Genomic DNA, 20127 nt, shown 5'->3' on the forward strand with positions numbered 1-20127 from the left:
TAAATAAAGCTTGCCTGGAGATCAAAGGAAAAAGCAAGCCATTGTAAGTAAACAAAGAAGTCAGACAGGATCTCTGTGTGTTCAAGGCCACACTAGGGAACAGAGCCAAGCGTGGTGACACCCACCTTTAATCCGAGTACCAACTATAGAGGTCTAGAGGTCTGTACAGACAGACAGAAGTGACAGAGCTGTGTAGGAAGAGGAAGTGATGTAGCTGGGCTAAGAAGAGAGCCAATGAGAGAACAGAACAGAAAGGGCATATAAATGTGAGTATACAGGAAGAAGCTCTCTTTGGAAGCTGCAGAGTTGGTGAGGTGAGGCTAGCTCCTGGTCTGTCCTATTCCTCTGATCTTTCTCTTTCTTCTGAGCGAAAATTTCTGGCTCTGTGCTCTTTATTTATTAAGACCACGTAGAAATTTGTCTACAGTTATGGGTGGGCACCATTGTAGGCTTTCAGTTCTGCAAGATTGAAGGTCTTAATATTTGAGTAGACTAAAATGAAAATATTCTATTTAAGTTAAAATTTGTCTATGTGTTTTTATTTAGTGATAATATGAAGTTACTGTCTTTTTACAATTATTACAGAGTACTAAATATAATATATGATATACATTTTGATCCTTTATTTTGGATTTTGAATAGAGATGGTGATACATTTTATTTTTTTGTTTGTTTGTTTGTTTTGTTTTTTGTTTTTTTTTGTTTTTTTTTGTTTTTGTTTTTGTTTTTGTTTTTTCTCGAGACAGGGTTTCTCTGTGTAGCTTTGCGCCTTTCCTGGAACTAGATTTTGTAGATCAGGCTGGCCTCGAACTCACAGAGATCCGCCTGCCTCTGCCTCCTGATACATTTTATGTATCTAAATTTAATGCAGATGACCCTTCTCTGGCAGTAATATTTCACAAGGTACAGTCACTATGAAGACAACATGTAAGACTGAGGTTGACTCAGAGTTGGACTCCGCAGATATTTTCATTTCCAGCTAACAACATATTCTAACCATTTCAGTCTCTTTGGACATTTTAGTGCATTCCTTCTCCATGTCTCAATGTTAGCGTTTAATGTTAACTATTAACTTACCCTTACCTGAACTATTTCCATAGATTCCTAAGCATTCATATTCTCTCTCCCCTCTCTCCCTCTCTCTCTCTCTCTCTCCCTCTCTCTCTCTCTCTCTCTCTCTCTCTCTCTCTCTCTCTCTCTCTCTCTCTCTCTCTCTCTCTCTCTCTCAAGAATCTTACAGGTCTTATTAATAAAAACAAACCCAGAACCAGGTATTGGGGTGAGTGCTGGAAGATCAGAGAAGCAGAACAAGCCACAGCTACCTCACCTCGCCAAATCCTTAGCTGTTCTATTTCCTCAGACTGGAAGCCTTTGAGTCCTCATCCAGAATGAATCTCAGCTGAACTGCTGCTCAAAAGCCTAAAGCTTAACCATCCTTAATCGGGCTAGTTTCTGGTCCTCATGCCTTATATACCTTTTTACTCCCTACCATCACTTCCTGGGATTAAAGGCGTGAGTCACCATGCCTGACTGTTTCCAGTGTGGCCTTGAACTCACAGAGATCCAGATGGATTTCTGCCTCTGAAATGCTAGGATTAAAGGTGTGTGTGCCACCATTTTCTGGCCTCTATATCTAATGGCTGTTCTGTTCTCTGACCCCAGATAAGTTTATAAGGGTGCACAATATTTTGGGGAATACAATACAACCACATCTCTCTCTCCCTCCCTCTCTTCCTCCCTTGTTCCCTCCTCTCTCCCTCTTCCTCTCCCTACCTCAGTCTCTCTTTGGTTTTTGCCTTTATTCCTGGCTGGTCTTCAATGCTGGTACCCATTTAGACTGAACCACCCTCCCCATCACACTGCTTAGCACTCAGGAGGAGGGCTTAAGCCCAAGTTCCTCAGGCTGCATCTGAAGTTTATCATGGCCTCCTCCTGCACACTCCCCTAACTCCCCCTGCCTCTCCTCATACCTCACAGGTCCACAGTGCCTTTGTTCGTCCACTGAAATAGGACCTCTCTCCTACAACTCACCCACCAGTATCACTTGTCAGCACTACTTCCAGACCCTGAACTCCCTAGTCGTCCATACTATACACATCTCTTCTGAGTTTCATGGTCTCAAAGCCATTGTGTGCACTGGAGAAACCCCCATATAACCTGTTTACTGCGCCTATCCAGGGATCTCCTAGGAGACTCAGAATCATTACCGCATCCCTAGCACTGTACATACATTTGTATTTGCACAAAAGCACACAGTAACTATAGCTGAATGAGATGGGACAATTTCTCAAGCAGGATAGGAGCATCTGGGGAGTCTCATTCAACCTCAACACTGACTCCACACTATTCTCCCAAGAGTCATGAAGTCATTGTGATGACAGTCAAGAACCTGCCACTGTTTGCATCTTGCATCCTGGTATGGCTGACCCACCTTTGGGCATTTCTCTATATATATACCCTTGATAATCATCTATTAGTAGACATTTTATTGTTAATTTGTAAACCAAAAAGGAAAAAACAAACGGGCAAAAAGGAAAAAAAAAGAGAGAGAGAATTAAATAATACAAAAATACAAGTTAATGGAAGTCATCATAGAGACAACAGGGAAGGCAAAGTGAAAAAGACTAAATGAGAAGAGATGAGAAGATATCACCTTTAAGGATTGAGATCTAAGGTACACCAACAGACAGATATAGGAACTGGCTAGCAATGGAAATTGGAATTATTTGGACTAAAATCTAAGCAAAGTCAACATGACTGGCAGGTTTCACAAACTTGCATCTACTAAACACAGAACCTGCCTTCTGTGGAAGTTGTGCTATCTAACCAGGCAGCTAATTTTACAAACATCATGCTGTGCTTCCCATCACCAGCAAGGGTTTCAGTGAAGCCATAGCCTTTTCTTCTAAGTTAAGAGGCATGCCTCTGGTATCAAAGTCTCTAGGATCAAGCTAAAAGTAATTTATAGTTACCTATTCACCTTCCATGGTACATCCATCCACAAAACAAAATCTGAAATGCCAGCAAAAAAGGAACCAAGCAAAAGCAATAAGAAAAACATTCATAAAAAAAGCTGGACTAAAATGCCTTGACTATGCCATTTTAAGATTGTCCTTGTGATCAGATAGAAAAGTCAGCAGAGTGAAAAATCAATTTTGCTTCCATAAGCACTAGACATTTTTCCTCAGACAGTATATTTCCTTAACTAATTCTTTGGGGGTGGGCTTATTTTCTCTTTGACATATTCAACTTGCATTTATTTCTTCTAAAAGCAGTTATGAGCACAAAGTATTTTGATCTTCCTTTTACTTTGGCAAAAACAAAGTGTCTTTTCTTAGCTTGGAGATGGAAAACAGTAGCTTTTCCTCAGTTTCTAGATGGAAAACACTAGTTTCTTAGCATCTAGGTAGAGATGATTTCCCTCCCAAAGACGCTCAGAAAATAAAGATGATTTTATCTGCTTCTACTTGTCAGACTATATAACTATTCTTTCTGATAAATATTACCACATACAGAGATTTATCACAAAAATGTGAAAATTTGTAGGCTAGGAATTCTAATCCCATGTATTCCCCTTACTAAAATATTACATTAAGAATTCCTTTAAGGTAAAAGTAAAATAAATATTAATTACAGGTATAAGTTCTCAAGGGCAAATGAAGGTGTCTGAATCCAAAAAGTACAGCCCAGGTGAGTTAAACAAGATTAACACATTAATACACATGCCTTCTCAGTAAAACAATGGTGTCAGCTTTCATAGAATTACAGTACTTTTCAAATAAAAAAGAGATATGTTGCTCTCAAAATGTCACTACAACTTCAACTTTATCTGTTCTCATCTCATGTGAAATTTATGAACCTTGACTATACTGATAAATTTTCTGGAGAGATATCCAACAGAGCCAGCATCTGTCCCCTTCAAATGGTCTGAAAATTTTTGGATATAAAACAAAGGAGACTGGATAGTGGAATAAATTCAATATAATAATAATGTGACCATAGTATGGCCATACATTACAACTAATATGATTTCTAATTCAATACAAGTATTTGGGGCATATATACTAAGACCCATTTTTCCTCATCCTATTGCAGAAGTCAGATAAATAGTTCCCTAAGCCCAACAAAACTAATGCAATTCAAAAAGTTGCTCAGTTTTGAATGAAGTTGATTAATTACAGCTTTAGATGTAACAGAAGGCATCCTGCAGGAAGATGGGTTCTAAAAATTACAAAATAATTTCACTTCCAACAAAAGGAGAAGAAGCTGAAGTGTGTCCTGGGTTAAGGATGGATTGGCAGAATTTGGAGAGGAGCTGAAGGGTAAAATGGGTAAAACATATAGTTTCTGTTTACATATCAGTTTCACATTCTTCTCGCATGAGCTGGAGCCTCGGTTATACCTTAGAAATTATCCCTTTACCTTTTAGACTTTTGCAAATGTTATTCCCTCTCTTGGAAAATAATGGCCACCCCTGCCAAATTTACCTCACAGACCCTCTCCCCTAACCACTTATCACTCTCTGCTTTCCGATCTCAGCTTAAAGAACCTTCCTTAAGCAATCAGTTCCTGAAAGCACCATTCACCATCCTCCCCACAGTTGGGGTGGACTCTCTTCTTGCATATATGTCTACATTTTGTTTGTCTCAGATATATTCACTAATTGTTAGAGAGAATTTTGTTTAGCATTTATCTTAACCCAAAGGCAAATGTTCCTGGCAGGCAGACTCTTAGCTGCTGCAATGCACCAGCATGCTGCCTGTGGTTCATGGCAGGCATGTGGCATTTGCTGAATAAATGGTTAAGTCCCCAGAATGTGTATACTTTTCCTCTGTGGGAAAATAAGTCATTTTAGTAAAACCTATAGTTCCTAAATTGTGGATCCTTCACACAGCTCTCACCTAAGAAGGAAACCTAGAAAAAGCATAAGCATCCTAAACTGACTCAAATTCCTCATAGACTTGGTTTACCACCCTCCCGTGGGAGCATCACTCCTCATATAAAACCCTGAAAATTCTGTATTCTCATTCTGCAAACAGAAAGGAGCTGAATGTACACAGTTGGTTTACAGCTAGTTGTAGAGATGCCACATTAGGGACGCTGTAAATAAATAAACAAACAAAAACAACAACAACAAAAACCCAACTGTGCTGAAAGGCAGAATAAAAACTACAGAAATACCACCAAGGAGATGAATAATTAGGTTTGTGTATAGTTTTAAAATATACATCATTTAACTCTGAAAGCTGCTACTTTATACAGAGAAATAATTTAAAGACAGAAATAATTTACATGCTAATTAATGATCTCTATTGCTCACTCACCTGATTGCTCATTGTAGCTGGTACTTTCATTGATTATGGCTTACACATACACTCATCAATAGGAAATAATATTTTCCACTTCAAACTCAACTGCACTGTTTGCTATACAACAAAGGAATGGGCAGCAGGGTGCTGTGGGATGTTCAAGTATGTCAAATGTGTTGCTCTGATTGGTTAAAATAAAACACTGATTGGCCAGTAGCCAGGCAGGAAGTATAGGTGGGACAAGCAGAGAAGAGAATTCTGGGAAGTGGAAGGCAGAGGGGGGGAGAGCTGCCAGCCGCCATCATGACAAGCGAGATGTAAGGTACAGGTAAGCCACGAGCTACGTGGCAAGTTATAGATTAATAGAAATGGGTTAATTTAAGATAAAAGAAGTAGATAGCAAGAAGCCTGCCACAGCCATACAGTTTATAAGTAATATAAGTGTCTGAGTGATTATTTTATACTTGTTTGGGTTGTGGGACCGCAGGGGCTTGGTGGCACCTGGAGAGAAGCTCTCCAGCTATAGCAGTGTCTCATGTAAGGCCACCAAAGTAAGAAAAAGAAGGACATGAGCTATGAAGCCAGGGACTCAGAAGCATACCAAAGCTGAAAGTGTACTAGCCCTCCATTTTCTCCCCATTTGATAGCTGAACCTAAAAATGTGAAATGACAGTTCATCCACATCATGCATCATAACTGCCCCATGTCAGGAGTGCACAGTCACTGACATAATTCTCTCTGTGAATGTGGATGGAGAGGTGCTTCACGAAAATGCTACCATGGGGATAATCAAAACACATCCTTCTGGCTGTCATTTTTCAGTTGAAAATACTGTCCAAAACATGTGGCTCTGAGATGGGTATGTAGAGTATTTCTTTATGACATAAAATCACTACATTTCTTCTCTTTATTATCAAAAGCATATTTTGATTTTCAAAAGGCCTTTAAAAGTTTTTTTTCTATTTATGTGTAGTGTATGTGCCTATTTGTCCATATGTGCACCATGTGAGTTCAGATACCCATAGAGCCACAAAAGGGTGTGGGATTCCCTGGTACTGGAATTATAGTTCATGTAATGGGTGTGTGGGGGGGAAACAAACCCAGGTCCTTCCAGTCTCCACCCCCCCCAAAAAAAAACCTTTTAAAGGGCATGTGCCATTCTTTACTCAGAAAGACACATCTTAAGAGAATCATTGCTTTGAATAAATTTCTCATATTCTGTAACAGTGATGGATTTACATTTAGATATCCCAGATCATCAGCCCTAAAATATTCAGTATGAAGCTGTCACTTTATATAAATAATAAATGACATCAGCTAATGCAGACTTGTTTCCTTTTTATTTTGTTTGATTTTACTATTCATTTTACACTAAAGTAATATTAAAAAATAATTTCCCAAGTACCTGAAACTTCAAGGACTCCTTGGCTATAGGGAACATTGTTCACATTTACAATTTACATCCTTACTCGACACACTGTGGTGCTTTTTGCAATAGAGAATGAATTAAAATGAAAGGATTTAGTAATGATAAATTGCCTTTAAGTAGGGCATGGCAAAATGAGGCTGATGCAGAGGATGGATCATGGCCAGGGGGAATAAAAAGAAAAAAGACCGAGAGACTGAGAGGGCCTGGAGTAGATAAGGGGGTTGAAGTCAGGGTGAGCAATACTCCCTAACTAAGAATTCGTCAGAATTTCATAGTTAAACATTTCAGTTGTAGTTCTTATTTTATAAACAGAACTAAATCAATCAATAATGATTTCTGGCTGGGTCCAGGAAGGAGTTTATATTTTCGAAACATCTTAGGACTATTTATGCTAGCTCAGCCTTGTTCATAAAGAGCCAAGTAGGCATCTTCAGAAAAGGACCAGACCATGGTGCTGGACTTTATCACAGTCTAACTTTACATGGCTTGCTTACAGATCACACTTGGAGGGTTAATTATAGGAATACAGAAGCATCACTGCAAAGTTCCACCCCATCATGGACGGTGACCTCATTTGGTAGGTTTGATGCCTGTCATTTTCTGCTAGACAATTATACCCATTTACTCTTGGCTGCTCTAAAGCAATAGAACCCACTGTTTCTAGCTGCACAGTACCCTTCTCACTGTCACTTAATAGTCCACTGGTGTATCATACTGAAGCCCCTCAGAAAGGAGCAGACAGCTAAGCTCTAGCTACAAGCCCCTCCTGGGTCCTTTAGTAGAGCTGGGCAAGCAGGGGGCACTGTCTCTTCTTCTATATGTAACATTTGTCTATAGTGAACATATTTGCCCAGATGAGAGAATTAAATGGATCCACACAGAGGAAAGGGGAACCAAACAGAATGGAAGAAGACTTATACCCAAGACCGAAGTCACCACAGTCCTGGATGTCTGCATCACATGGTCAATACATTGTTTTGCTTATGCTAGCTTGAGTTTACTTTCTGAAGCTTGTCATCTAAGGAATGTTTTCTAATCACACAGGTAAAGGTCAAAAAGATGTTTCTGAAATCCAAAGAGTAAATAAAACAATGTTCAGAATTAAATGAGTTCTACTGGAAGAGTGAAAGGGGCACTAGGGTTATGAGGAATGATAAAAAGAAAAAGAAAAAAATGTCCTTTGTAAGAGGATCAGTCAATGCTCCTGAATGGTCAATATTACCTCCTGGCTCTAAAAAACAAAAGCAGATTCCTGAAGCAACTAAGAAGTATCTGTGCAAAGCCATAGGGAAAAAAATTAAGGAGGAAACTGACTACATATTTAAGCAAACAAGCAAGAGGAAAAGGCACTTCGGCAAGTAGGAAGACAATTGCCTTCCTGTGCACAGGAAATCAAATGTGTTAACAAGGAGGGCAAACAGACTCTCTCTCTATGTATATACACATAACCAAAGAGTACCCACTTCTAAAAACCTTTCTTAAAGAGAGATACATTAAAATATTTTGAGAGCAGAATAGTGTACAACACTTCTGCTATTTCCTTCATAATCATCAATAAATATCCTGTCAGATATACATACATACATACATACATACATACATGCATATGTATATGTATGTATATACACACACATCTAAACTTCTGTTTAAAGTAGACTCCCAGAGCTGAGAACTTTATGTCTTCCTTCCCATTGCTTTCTGCTAGTTCAATATAAATACCATTGTTAGAGTCTGAATGTGGCATGTGGCATGCCCCCCCCCCCCCGACACACACACAGAGCATGTGATTGGATAATTTGGTCCCAGTTGGTGGCACTGTTGTTTGCAAGGCAGAGCTTTGCAATGTGCATACTAGCTGACAGAAGTAGGTCACTAAAGTTCGGCCTTGAATGTTATATTTACTTCCGGCTTGGGCCTATACTCTCTGTCACTTGACCCCCAAGAAGTAAGGAGCTATCACCTCACATTCCTAATCCACATCCATGATGCACTATGTCCCTGTAGGCATGACTCAAGACTTTTCTCTCAAGTTATTTGAGTTCGGGATTTGTCACAGCAATTCAAAAGAAACCAACACCAGTAATGCAATTCAATACACATCTGTGGAGAGCTTTTTATGCAAGTTGTCTTTTGCTTTTTATACAAAAAATTTTGATGACTACAAGAGGGGACACTAAAGTCGGCTAACCCCTCAACTCACAGAATTTATATTACTATAAAGAGGGCCAGAGATCTATAATGATAACTTACCATCTAGAAGAAAAATTGACATTTATAATTAGCATAAAAGGAAAATAAAAAGTTGGGAGAGGAACTGCTCAGTCATTCGGGTCTGGAGAGTAGTTCTGAAATTTGAGTGAGAAAAAGAATAACTCAAGTGGGAGGCTAGTGATAACCCAGGCAGTGGGAACACAAGAGTTTTTCAGAAGTTTGCAGACAACACTGACATTGCTGGCCTAGGGACTGTCCTTTAAGAACTTCTGATTTAGGAATTGGTGTTCAGTTCTGGCTGTATATTAAACTCCTAGGCATCTTTTGAAATGTCCACTGCCCAGGATTCATTCCAAGTCTACAATAAAGGAATATAAAGAAGACTGTAGCAATATGAGAAGGTGAATCATAAGCACCGCCTTCTCAAGAGCTGGGAGACAGAGAAGGCAGATGCTGATGAAGAATGGGGGTCCAGAAGGAGAACATGACGGATGTATCTGCAGAGAAAGGAAGTAGAGGGTTAGGGCATGAAAGAGCTTCATTGCTAACTCAGGAGCTTGATATTTCTCTTGGAGGCCATAACAAATCATTAAAGATCTTCAAATAGGAGGGTGGCATGGTCTGGAAGCACAATCCTGAGTGGATGAAAACAAGACTGGTGTGTTTTGAAACAAGGTTAAGTAGGATGCTTCAACAGTGGTCCATTTTCTTAAAATCAGTCTACGGATGTATGCTCAAGGCTGTGTGTTCTATAGAAATGATTCAATTTTGTTTCTAGTTCAAAGACAACCTAGGAATATATTTCACCAGTTGGGAAGGCAAAATTCTCCTCTAACAATCATCAATGGAAAGATTTTTCTCAAGACTGAACTTAAGCTTCCTAAACCAATGCTTCTTAGGCAGGGAAATTAGGAACAAATTGATTATGGATTTAAGGTTAACATTTTTCTTTGCTATGAAAGGAGTAAGTACATTTTATAGCTCTGAGAAACCATGATGCAGAAAAGGAAGTAAAATTGAAACAGTCTAAGCCAATCCAAATCTGAATCATTAGGATCTCAGACAAATTTGTTACGGAAGAGAAAATAAGTAACTGAAAGGTGGGGGGGGATTAAAGCTTCCTAAAAATGATAGATGATGGATGAAGCAGAGAGCATACAAGGCCAGGTTGTGAAACCAGTCAGGTAAGTTTTACTAAAAAATCACTGGGACCAACACACATCCCTGCTGTTCATTTTAGGAATTAATTTAATCTTCAGAGTGGTCACATATGCGTGTGGCAGGGAGGCACAATATAATTTTTGAGTTACAAAGACTCAAGCTAGAACAGCTTTTCTCCTTTAAAAATAAACGTTAAGTAAACTAAACCAGACTCTTAAAGATAGGGACCACACTGTCTTACTGGATGGCACTATAAATTTTCATCTCTCTGGTGTCCCCATGTTCTCCTTCCCAGCACACGCACTTGTGTGTATGTGCGCGCACACACACACACACACACACACACGCACGCACGCACGCACGCGCACACACACACACACACACACGCACGCACACATGCACGCATGCACGTGCATGCAAAATCATGAAATTATAAAGAGGATCATGAGAGTGGAGGAAGAGATTTAAGAGAGGGAGGGAATAAGGAAAACATAGTAATGGAATACAGGAGACACAGAAATAGAGGAGTGAAGAATTTAGTTGGAAGGAAGGGGATCAGAGGAGGGCAGAGAGAAGGGACAAAGTACTGAAAGAGGACCCCAAGGGAGAGGGATGAATAGGAATAAAGGATATTGCCATATGTACATATGAAAATGCTATAATGAAATATAACACTTGGTATGCTAACTCTAAGCATTTTTTTTTTAAAGTTTAATGTGTCAAGTAATTTTAAAAGTGATCTGTCAACCAGTTCACTCATAAGAGAGAAATATCTTCTAATAATTGTGGAAAATAAAAGCTTCTAAGTTACAATCCAGTTCCCTTCCACTAGCTATGGTTCATTTTTCTTGCCATTGTATTATCAAGGAAATCTGTGATTCCCCTTTTGGGTTCTTAGTCTTGCTAATAAGAGAATTTTTAAATGGTCAGAGAAGGAATCTTGAGGATCATTTTATTAGAGTCTAGAAGAAAAAACAACAGGACAGGCAGGGTGTAAATCTCAGAAGCTGCGTGGAGGAGGGAGATGGAGAGGAAGAAAAAGCCACTCCATGTTGAATTTGGGTCCACGAATGCCTTTATTCTTAGCAAAGCAGCTGCATGGTGGAAGCAGAGGGGATGGGACACCTTCAGACACAGGTTTAAAAAAATAAAGCCCTGAGTGTGCTTAGCTTTCGGACTAGGATCCAAAAGGAGGAAAAACTAACCAACAAAACCAGGCATGCTTAGCAGTGTGGCATGGGGCACAAGGGGCTTCTGTGCAGTACAAGTACATCATCCCAATGAGAAGATAACTATTCCTCCCATCTCCCCAGCATATCTTCAGTTCTAGTGTTCTAGTAAGGTGACTGACAGGCCCAGCTGCAGGGTTCAGTAGTACTCAATGCTCTAATCTTAGGGCAGATCAGAAGGCCAAGTCCCAAGCAGGGCCTGGGCAGAACTCAAATTCCATTCTTTGGGTCAGGAGGGAGGAGCTTTCCCTTAATGAGTCTCAACCAAACCCTCATATCTCCCTTCTTCCATATATTACTTTAAATCCTAAGGAAAGGAAGCTGACTTTTCCTTTTGTAGCATTACTAGGGAAATAGGTTAGGTTCAAAGCCAACCATGAGGGTAGAGTCCATCCTCAAAGGCTTCCAACTCTGCTAAGAGCTATAATACTACACAGTAACAATGTAGGAAGAAATATAATATTAAAATTCAAGCGTGACTTATTTGGATATAGATACAGTTTCCAACAACAAGCACATAGCTGTCACATCTTCATATGGAGCCTTTTTTCTCCCTACATGAGGGGGCAGCTGTTTAATGGCGAGTGGAGGAATGTATTTTCCCAGCAATCCAATGACCCTTTCTGTAGATGCCACCGTGACACGCAACAATTACATTTCCCCTGGAAACAATCTGCAGAACTTTAATTACAACCCTTTATTTTCTTCAGAAATTAAAACCTCAGCATAAAACATTCCAAGATTCTTTTTCTTATTCATTTTCATGGGAGCATAGCCATTAGGGTATTTGAGACATTAAACATTATCAATACCCAAAGGAAATATCAATAATCTAAGCCAATGAAAATGTTACAAATTCTGCTCATGCGGCCAAAACGCACCACCTAAAGAAAAGGAAATGATGTCAGCACAAGTGGAGGCCACATACCTGAGCTTCTGACTGTACTGTCTGACCTTTTCCAGGGAGGCCGTGTTTATCTGGGCTTGAAACTCTTCCACGGAAATGTGGTCTCCATAGTAATATCCTTCCATGCTTTCCAAGGCTGCAGAAACAAGTCAACAGTTGACATGCAGTCTTGTAACTTCGTCTCTGCCTCCTCTAGTCCTACTAGTCTTCAATAGATACACCAGAGTGTCGCATATGAACACATATGCAACAAACGACTCCAAAAATGAATGAAAATGTGCCATGTGCTCTCAAAATATATATCAAACAGTTGGTGAAATTTGTTTTTTGGGTTTTTTTTTTTGCTGTTGTTGTTGTGAAGTAGGCAAAGGAAATGTCTGGTTTCAACTAGCCTCTATTTTTGAAACATTTTTGAATGCATTGTAGGAGACTAGAATATGCTATCCCAAAATACAAGGGTTATTTTCAGCTGATTATTTTGAGAAACTGCAGACACAGGAAGTATTCTGAAAACAAAGTAAAACTTAGTCTTTTGTAAGAGGAATTTGTACCCCAAACTGAAGCCTGCATTGTGTGTGTGTGTGTGTGTGTGTGTGTGTGTGTGTGTGTGTGTGTGTACCTGTACTGGAGTGGGGGGTGAGAGGTTAGAGTTGGGGTGGGGACAGAAGTCTGTATTTACATGCACATTCCCTGTTCTGCACCATGAAGAGGAAGGTGCAAAATCATAACAGCTTCTGATCCCTACACAAGCCACTGAGATTAATATATACAACAACACTCATCCTTATTTCCTTGTCCACCCTTATAATCAGACCCTTCTCCCTATTTGTTTCCATGGATATGCACACAATAGTCTCTCTTTTCTCCATGGGATGCATTCTAAGTCAGACCTGCAGTAGATGCTGAAACTAGGGATTGTGCTTAAGCGCGTTCGCGTGCGCGCGCACACACACACACACACACACACACACACACACACACACACTTTTGTAATGCCCTTTCCATTTTTACTAAGCACTTATGAACTGTGGGGCTTTAACTTCTGCAGTGTGATAGCAGAAGCACAAGAATTCTTCAACCTCACAATGTTATGGGTAGAAGAATTAGTCTTACTCTCTCTTCTTAGTCAAGGGTGTTAACCTTTTCCCAAGAAGGTAGCATTCTATGCCTCGCTTTAGCACGTCCCAGTTGTCAGCATCACTATTTTTGCACGTTGGGGTCATTACTCATTAAAATCAGGGCTAGTTGAGACTGAACTCTGGCAGGCGCCATTGTCATGATCTACTGGGGGGCATGACACAGTTACAGTTTACAGCAATTGATTATTCAGATGTCAACCCACCAGACAAATGTTCTTTGATGGGGTGAGCTGTTGAGCAAGGCTTTCAGGCCACCAATTCTGAATACTGTTTCTTCCATCTACAATTTCCTGTGTAATAACAGCCATGATAACTCCCCATTACCACACATTTTCATAAAATGTGCATATGTAATCTCTTGATTACACTCAGTCTTATGGATACATATATCTGTGGGTGATCAGGAGACTATTTAGCTGTATAATTAGATATATAGAAAATATACTAGGATATGCTTCATAGTCAGATCTTTTGTCCTATGAGACTGTAGACACTTAAAGCCTGCCATGTTCCTCTTACTCAGACTAACAAAAATAACAGTCTCACCTCAGTCTAATTCAAACTGCACACATTTACCTCACATTTACCTTAAAGCAAGTTCAACTAGACTAAAGGCCTTTGTAAATAGACCGTAAGTTTAAAGCTTTACAGTTATGCATAAAATCAGAGTCACAGGTATCTACCAAGATTAGTAACACAAAGCACCCTAAGAAAAGCATGCTGATTCTTCCCTTGCCAAGTCTACTGACAATAGACCTATGTCTCAAAGTCTGTCTCATTTGGGCACTATAGCCCTCCCTCTTAGTCCTGAAACCTTGAAAATGTGTTGCCATGGCAAATGGCTCCACTCCTTATTGCTTACCCTAGGAATGTGCTTTTGACCAATGAGAGATAATTCTTCTAACTTTTGCTATTGCTTCAAGCCTCCTGTGAAAGAAGAAAGAATTAAGCAAGATGAGAAGAAGCAGGAAGATGAGAACAGAGAAGTAGAGCTAAGAAATTATAGACAATTAGGCCAAAAAAAAAAATTAGGAGAAAAAAGAGAGAATAAAGAGACATGGACTGAAAAAACACAGTGTGAGTAGATTCATTCCTTCATCCTCAGATACTTATTTTTTCCCTTGCTTATGGCAGTATCTCTTCTGAACTTTAAAAAGAAGGCTTTTAAGGCAGGCCTGTGGTGATATTTTATCTGTGTCTCCAAATAAAATTTGCCTGGAGATCAGAGAAAAAAGCCAGCCACTATATAGAAGAAAGGCAATGGTAGCACACGCCTTTAATCCTGTCACTTAGCAGGCAGGGATTTGTCTGGATCTCTGTGAGATCAAGGCCATACTGGGAATGGAGCCTGGTGTGGTTGGCACATGCCTTAAATTCCAACACTAGTTAACCATAGCAGTCTGGAGGTCTGTACAAACAGACAGGAAGTGACAGAGCTGGGCAGTAAAAAAAATGGTGTAGCTGGGTGGAGAGAGGAAATGAGTTAGCAGAACAGAAAGGAATATAGGCGTGGGTATACAGGAAGTAGGTTTCTTTGGAGACTGAAGGTCAGTGAGGTGAGGTTGGCTTGTGGCTTGTTCTATTCCTCTGATCTCTCAGCTTTATTCCCAATTTCTGGTTCATGTTTTTTATTAATAAGACCATTTGGCAAGTCATTAACACAGGCCCTAAAAAGTCTTCATTAGAACACTGAGACCCTGTACAGTTCAGTGACCTGATAACTGAAGTCAACTGAGAGACTAATGGGTAGGTGGCTTATACAAGCATGGACAGACTGATCATTCAGGCTTGGGCTAGGCAAACATCACACTGTTCAAAATAGTGTGTAATTGAAACCATGCATCATTGATTTCTAGAATTTTCCATTTAATGTTTTCAGACCATAGTTGCCAGCTGTTTTTACACAGAGGAAGTAAAACCACAGAGAAGCGGGAGACTGTTAAGCTTAGGGTCAAAGCTGAAGGGTTCCCGTTCCTGGCCTGACTCACTGTGTCACATTGGCTCTACTTTGCCTCATACACTAACTTCTCTAACTTCACTCTCTTCTCTAGTTACAACAGATTCTAGGAATGTCAGGACTGATGAACAGTCATCTTTATGACAAAGGATCAAACTGCCCTCAAGGAAGGGCAAGCCTGGATGAACAGGATGAAATTACTCCCCCAGCGTTAGTTACTTTCCCGTGGTTGTAACCTAAGACCCTGACGAAAAGCAACTTAGAGAAAAAAAGGAGTTATTTTAGCTTCCGGTTCCAAAGGGACATAGGCCCCAATGACAGGGGAAACATGAGGCAGACCTGGCAGTCAGGAAGATGAGTGATCGCACTTCAATCACACACAAGAAACAAAGAGTGAGAACAGGAAGTGTTGCTGGGGTATAAAAGCTCAAGGAAAGCCCACTCCCAGGGACATACCTCCTCCAGCAAATTCTAATTCCTACAGCAGTGGTTCTCAATCATGCTAATGCTGTGGCCTTTTAACATAGTTCCTCATGTTGTGGTGACCCCCAACCATAAAATTATTTTTATTGCTACTTCATAACTGTCATTTTTATACTGTTATGAATTTTAATGTAAATATTTTTGGAGACAGAAGTTTGCCAAAGGGGCTGCAACCCACTGGTTGAAAATCACTGTCTTAAAGGGTTCATAACTTTTCCAAACAATGCCACTAACTGGGAATCATGTATTCAAACACTTGAGTCTTTGGGGGACATTGTATTCAAACCACATTTCCCAAATAAAGGCACTTACTCATGCTTTGTTAGCCCCACATGGAAAGCAGAATATTCATCCTGAGTGATGATGATGATTTCTCCAGAATCTGCTGTCACCTATGTGTATGTTAACCATCTCATTTGTTTCTTATCTACAAAATTTCTAACTTCCTCTCATCCCATTAAAACATACTCTGGGTCGCTGTCCTTCTTTACAGGTGCTTCCTTACATGACTACACTGAGACATGCTCCTGTCTCTGCCTTCGCCACTGCTTGTCTCTGTTTGGTACAATAAAACAGAACATGGGGGAGAGTCCACGGTCCTCTCAGGGTGGCGCTTCTACCTGAAACTCAAGTAACTAAGCCATCTCTTCTGTTTCTTTTGGAGTCTTCCACGTCCATCTGAACTATCCAGAACATCTTCTTTCATTTGTCTTGGCCTTAATGATCTGTCTTTGCTACTGAGATCTTTCTCAACTAACAGTTATTATAAAGGGTAGAGAGAAACCAGTTTCTCCCTTTATGACATTCTTTATAAAGCTAAGCTCAAACTTCATGTTAAATACACTCTAATAATATATACTACACTTTAGTTATATTATATTATATGTACACACATATGTATGGTCACAGGATGTATGTAAGCAGAACTGTGCATTAAGATGCATCAGAGCAAACAGGGAGCCAAGCGAGTGGTATTAAGGCAGGATAGAAAGATGGGGGAAATTAAGGGGACATAGGAAAGGACAGGAGCCCCTTACTCTGGGGTCTGGTTGAAGTCTCTTGGAGCTGAGAGTAAAGAACTCATGCAAAATTAGCAAAACTTGTTGTGAATGTTGCTGACAAAGTTGATATTCCTTTTACATAGACATATTTCAATTAAAAAAATGTGAAAATAGCAATGATGAAGGCCTAACTGCCCATGACCAAATATGGGATTTCTTCTTTTCCATTTGTAAACCTGCAGTTATCTGGGAATCTCACATATGCAAGAAAATAAACATCATTTACAATAAAAACTGTATCTTAAATTTCATGGCCAGTCTTTCTACCAATGTGTGATGGAGAGTTGTAATAGTCAACTTCACACAACCTAGAATCTCCTGGAAGATGGTTTCAATGAAAACTGCCCAACTCAGGGTGGGCTGTGGAGATGTCTGTAGGAACTGTTTTGTTTATTACCTAATGTAGGCGATGCAGCTCGAAAGCAGGCAGTGCCGTTCCCTGGGTTTGTATCAGAAGTTGTGCAACAGTAAAGAAAGTGAGCTGTGCAGTAGGAATAGGCTCATTCATTTCCCTCTGCTCTCAACACTGGCGATGGCTAGCTGCTCCTAGTGCCCGCTCTGACTCCCCTCAGTGAGGGGCTGGAACCTGGAACTGGAAGCTTCAAGTTCATGTCTTGAGTTCCCCAATGATGGGGCTGTAAACAGAATACACTTTTTCTTTCTTAAATTTCCTTTTGTCAGCACATTTATCACAGTAACAGAACTGGAACTAGGCCATGATAGAATCTCATCCAAGGCACTTCAAGATCTCAGTCACCAAAGGGTAGAGGAATTGCCTAGAAACATTTGGAGCAGTAATTTCAGAAACCACCAGTACCTTCTATGTGATTCTTCTGAAGGCGCGGACACATGGCCCTCTTAAAAAGGCTTCCTCCAATTTTGAGTATGTACAAACCTTTCTCTAATCCTTCTCCTTCTATTGCTGCCCATGTTTAGCTCTAGGCCAGCCCTCTTAATAAGTCCCAGCTGGGAATCCAGGCATCACATGGGTAAAGTTCCCCAAATATTACTCCTTAGTCAGCTGCAAGCAGCGGCACAGAGATGCGTCTCTGGCCCAGGACCTCCTCCCGCTGACATCTTTTCCAGTGACCATGAAGGGACAACATGTGGGAAGTACTGGCACCTCTACTCCCCTAGCTTGTATGTCTCCTTGGGTTTTCTGTTTCTTGGAGAAAGTCAAAAGCCCCACATGATGTCTAAAGACTATAACTGGAGGTCTGAAGATTGGTGTTCCCCTAGCATTATCAACATCCATTGCTGAGCCACATGGAACAACCATGGCCATTTGTGAAGGTATCACTGGAAGGTCTATTTACCAACATCCAGAGCCATTCTCTTGTCTTCAAGTGATCAGCCAGGGGCTCCATCAAGGGGAAGTGGCTTTGGGGTAACATCAAGAAAAGTAAGCCTTGAAAAGCAGAAAGTTACAAAGCCTAAACCTATTGAGAATGGCTGCTTCTATACATGCCATTCTCCTGACGTCTCCGGAAACTAGCCTGCTACCACACCATACTTTCTATAACTCCAGCAGCCTCAGGTACAGGAACTCTGCAGACCTTCTCCTCTTTGCTAGCTTGCTTTACAACCTCAACTTTTCTCCTTGTAACAGCATAATTCCCCACTTTCAGTTCTAAATTCTCCTAATACACACACACACACACACACACACACACACACACACACACACACACACACACACAAATTAATCAAAAGTACTTTCCAAACTTTCTGAGGCAGTGGTTGGTTCTTAACCTGTGGGTTGCAACCCCCACATGGGTGGCATATCAGCTATATCCTGCATATCAGACAGTTACATTAAGATTCTTAACAGTAGCAAAATTACAGTTATGAAGTAGCAATGAAATATAGCATGAGGGAACTGTATTAAAGGGTTGGAGCACTGGGAAAGTAGAGAACCACTGCTCTAAGGCAAAGACAAATTTAAACTATACAGGTCTGCATGTACTAATCATGCTTCTGAAATGTTCTAAAGAAGCATAATAAGACAATTATATAGAGATGGTTTCCAGGGACACACAGGGGGAAATTAGCCACCCAAGCTGTGGGTCTGTCCAATGCCCATTAATGGCAATACTGGAAAGGCTGGTGATGTAGTCCAGGTAAGGTTATTTTCTTTTCTTCCTATCCTTTTCCTTTCAGACACATTAGAGAACATGCAGAATATAGTTTAGGTCTCATTATACTTTTTTTTTAAAGGAAGGAATTTGGTCTAAAAGGGCATTGCAGGAAAATTCCCAACTCCAAGGGCATCAGCTTGTGTTGTTTAGCTCTAAAATGGGAAGAATTACTTCAGACTGCTGAATGAACTTCTCTCTTGGACCTTTTAGTTCTTATTGCATGTTCACTTGAGGCTCATCGTTAATTAGGTGAGGTTCTTTGCCTTTAAAATGCAAATTACTATCTTGTTTTTATTATGAGCTGTTGGAGAAGTACCTATTTTAGGTTAAGGATTGTTTTGTGTTATGGAGGAAATAATTAGAATACCAATCTACTCTTGGTATGTGATGAATCTAAACCAAAGTTATAAATAATTTCATTTTTACATTTATTGTTATATATGGCTACATATTTGTATGCATTGCTCTTACTGGGTGAAAATGAGGACATGACCATCCCAGGCATGATTGAGAAGTTATTTATTGTAGATATGAGGGAGAGAACAGCCAGAGGCATCTACAACAGTCTAGACTGAACGTGGCCAGCAGAACAGACCAGGCCATGGGGTTAGTGGGGAATGTTGAGAGACAAAGGAAAGAGAGACAGAACACGAGACAATAAGAGGATGAAGAAAGGAGACTAGGAGCCCAGGGCCAGGAGCACTACTAGAGCACATAGCAAAAATGGCTAAGTTACATGGGAAAGAAAATCTGGGGGGAAAGAAGTGAAGCTCAGGGGCTGGAGAAGTGTAGGGTAGGGTAGGGAGTGAGACGTGACAAGAGAAGTCATTACTGTAGCTAGCACTTTCCAATGTTTCCAATGCTAGGAGAGAGTGGCAAATCCACTTGGATATGTTAACAGGTACCGCAGTCAGCCATTTGTCTTGGGTTTCTTTGGGACTTAGTACTCACATGTCCTTATACATTTACATGTTGTTTTCTTGGCAGCAAAATGGTTTATAAGTGCATGTTCACATAAATGAAAAATGTTAAATTAGTGTGCGTTATTGCAGTATAACTGGAGTTTTAAGGTAACATTGCTGGCTCTGGTTTCCAAATAAGTT

General features: G+C 40.2%; 1 protein-coding gene across 1 annotated transcript in view; it reads right to left on the reverse strand.

Annotated features, from left to right (window-relative positions):
- The window catches only part of Prex2 (phosphatidylinositol-3,4,5-trisphosphate dependent Rac exchange factor 2), a 297248-nt gene that overhangs the window by 50898 nt on the left and 226223 nt on the right, over positions 1–20127 (reverse strand). Inside the window, exon 35 of the mRNA XM_036177419.1 lies at positions 12268–12382. Within this exon, the coding sequence (XP_036033312.1) occupies positions 12268–12382 (115 nt within the window). The remainder of the gene's footprint in view (positions 1–12267; positions 12383–20127) is intronic.

Source organism: Onychomys torridus, chromosome 2 (genome assembly GCF_903995425.1).
Source record: "Onychomys torridus chromosome 2, mOncTor1.1, whole genome shotgun sequence".
Taxonomy (NCBI): domain Eukaryota; kingdom Metazoa; phylum Chordata; class Mammalia; order Rodentia; family Cricetidae; genus Onychomys; species Onychomys torridus.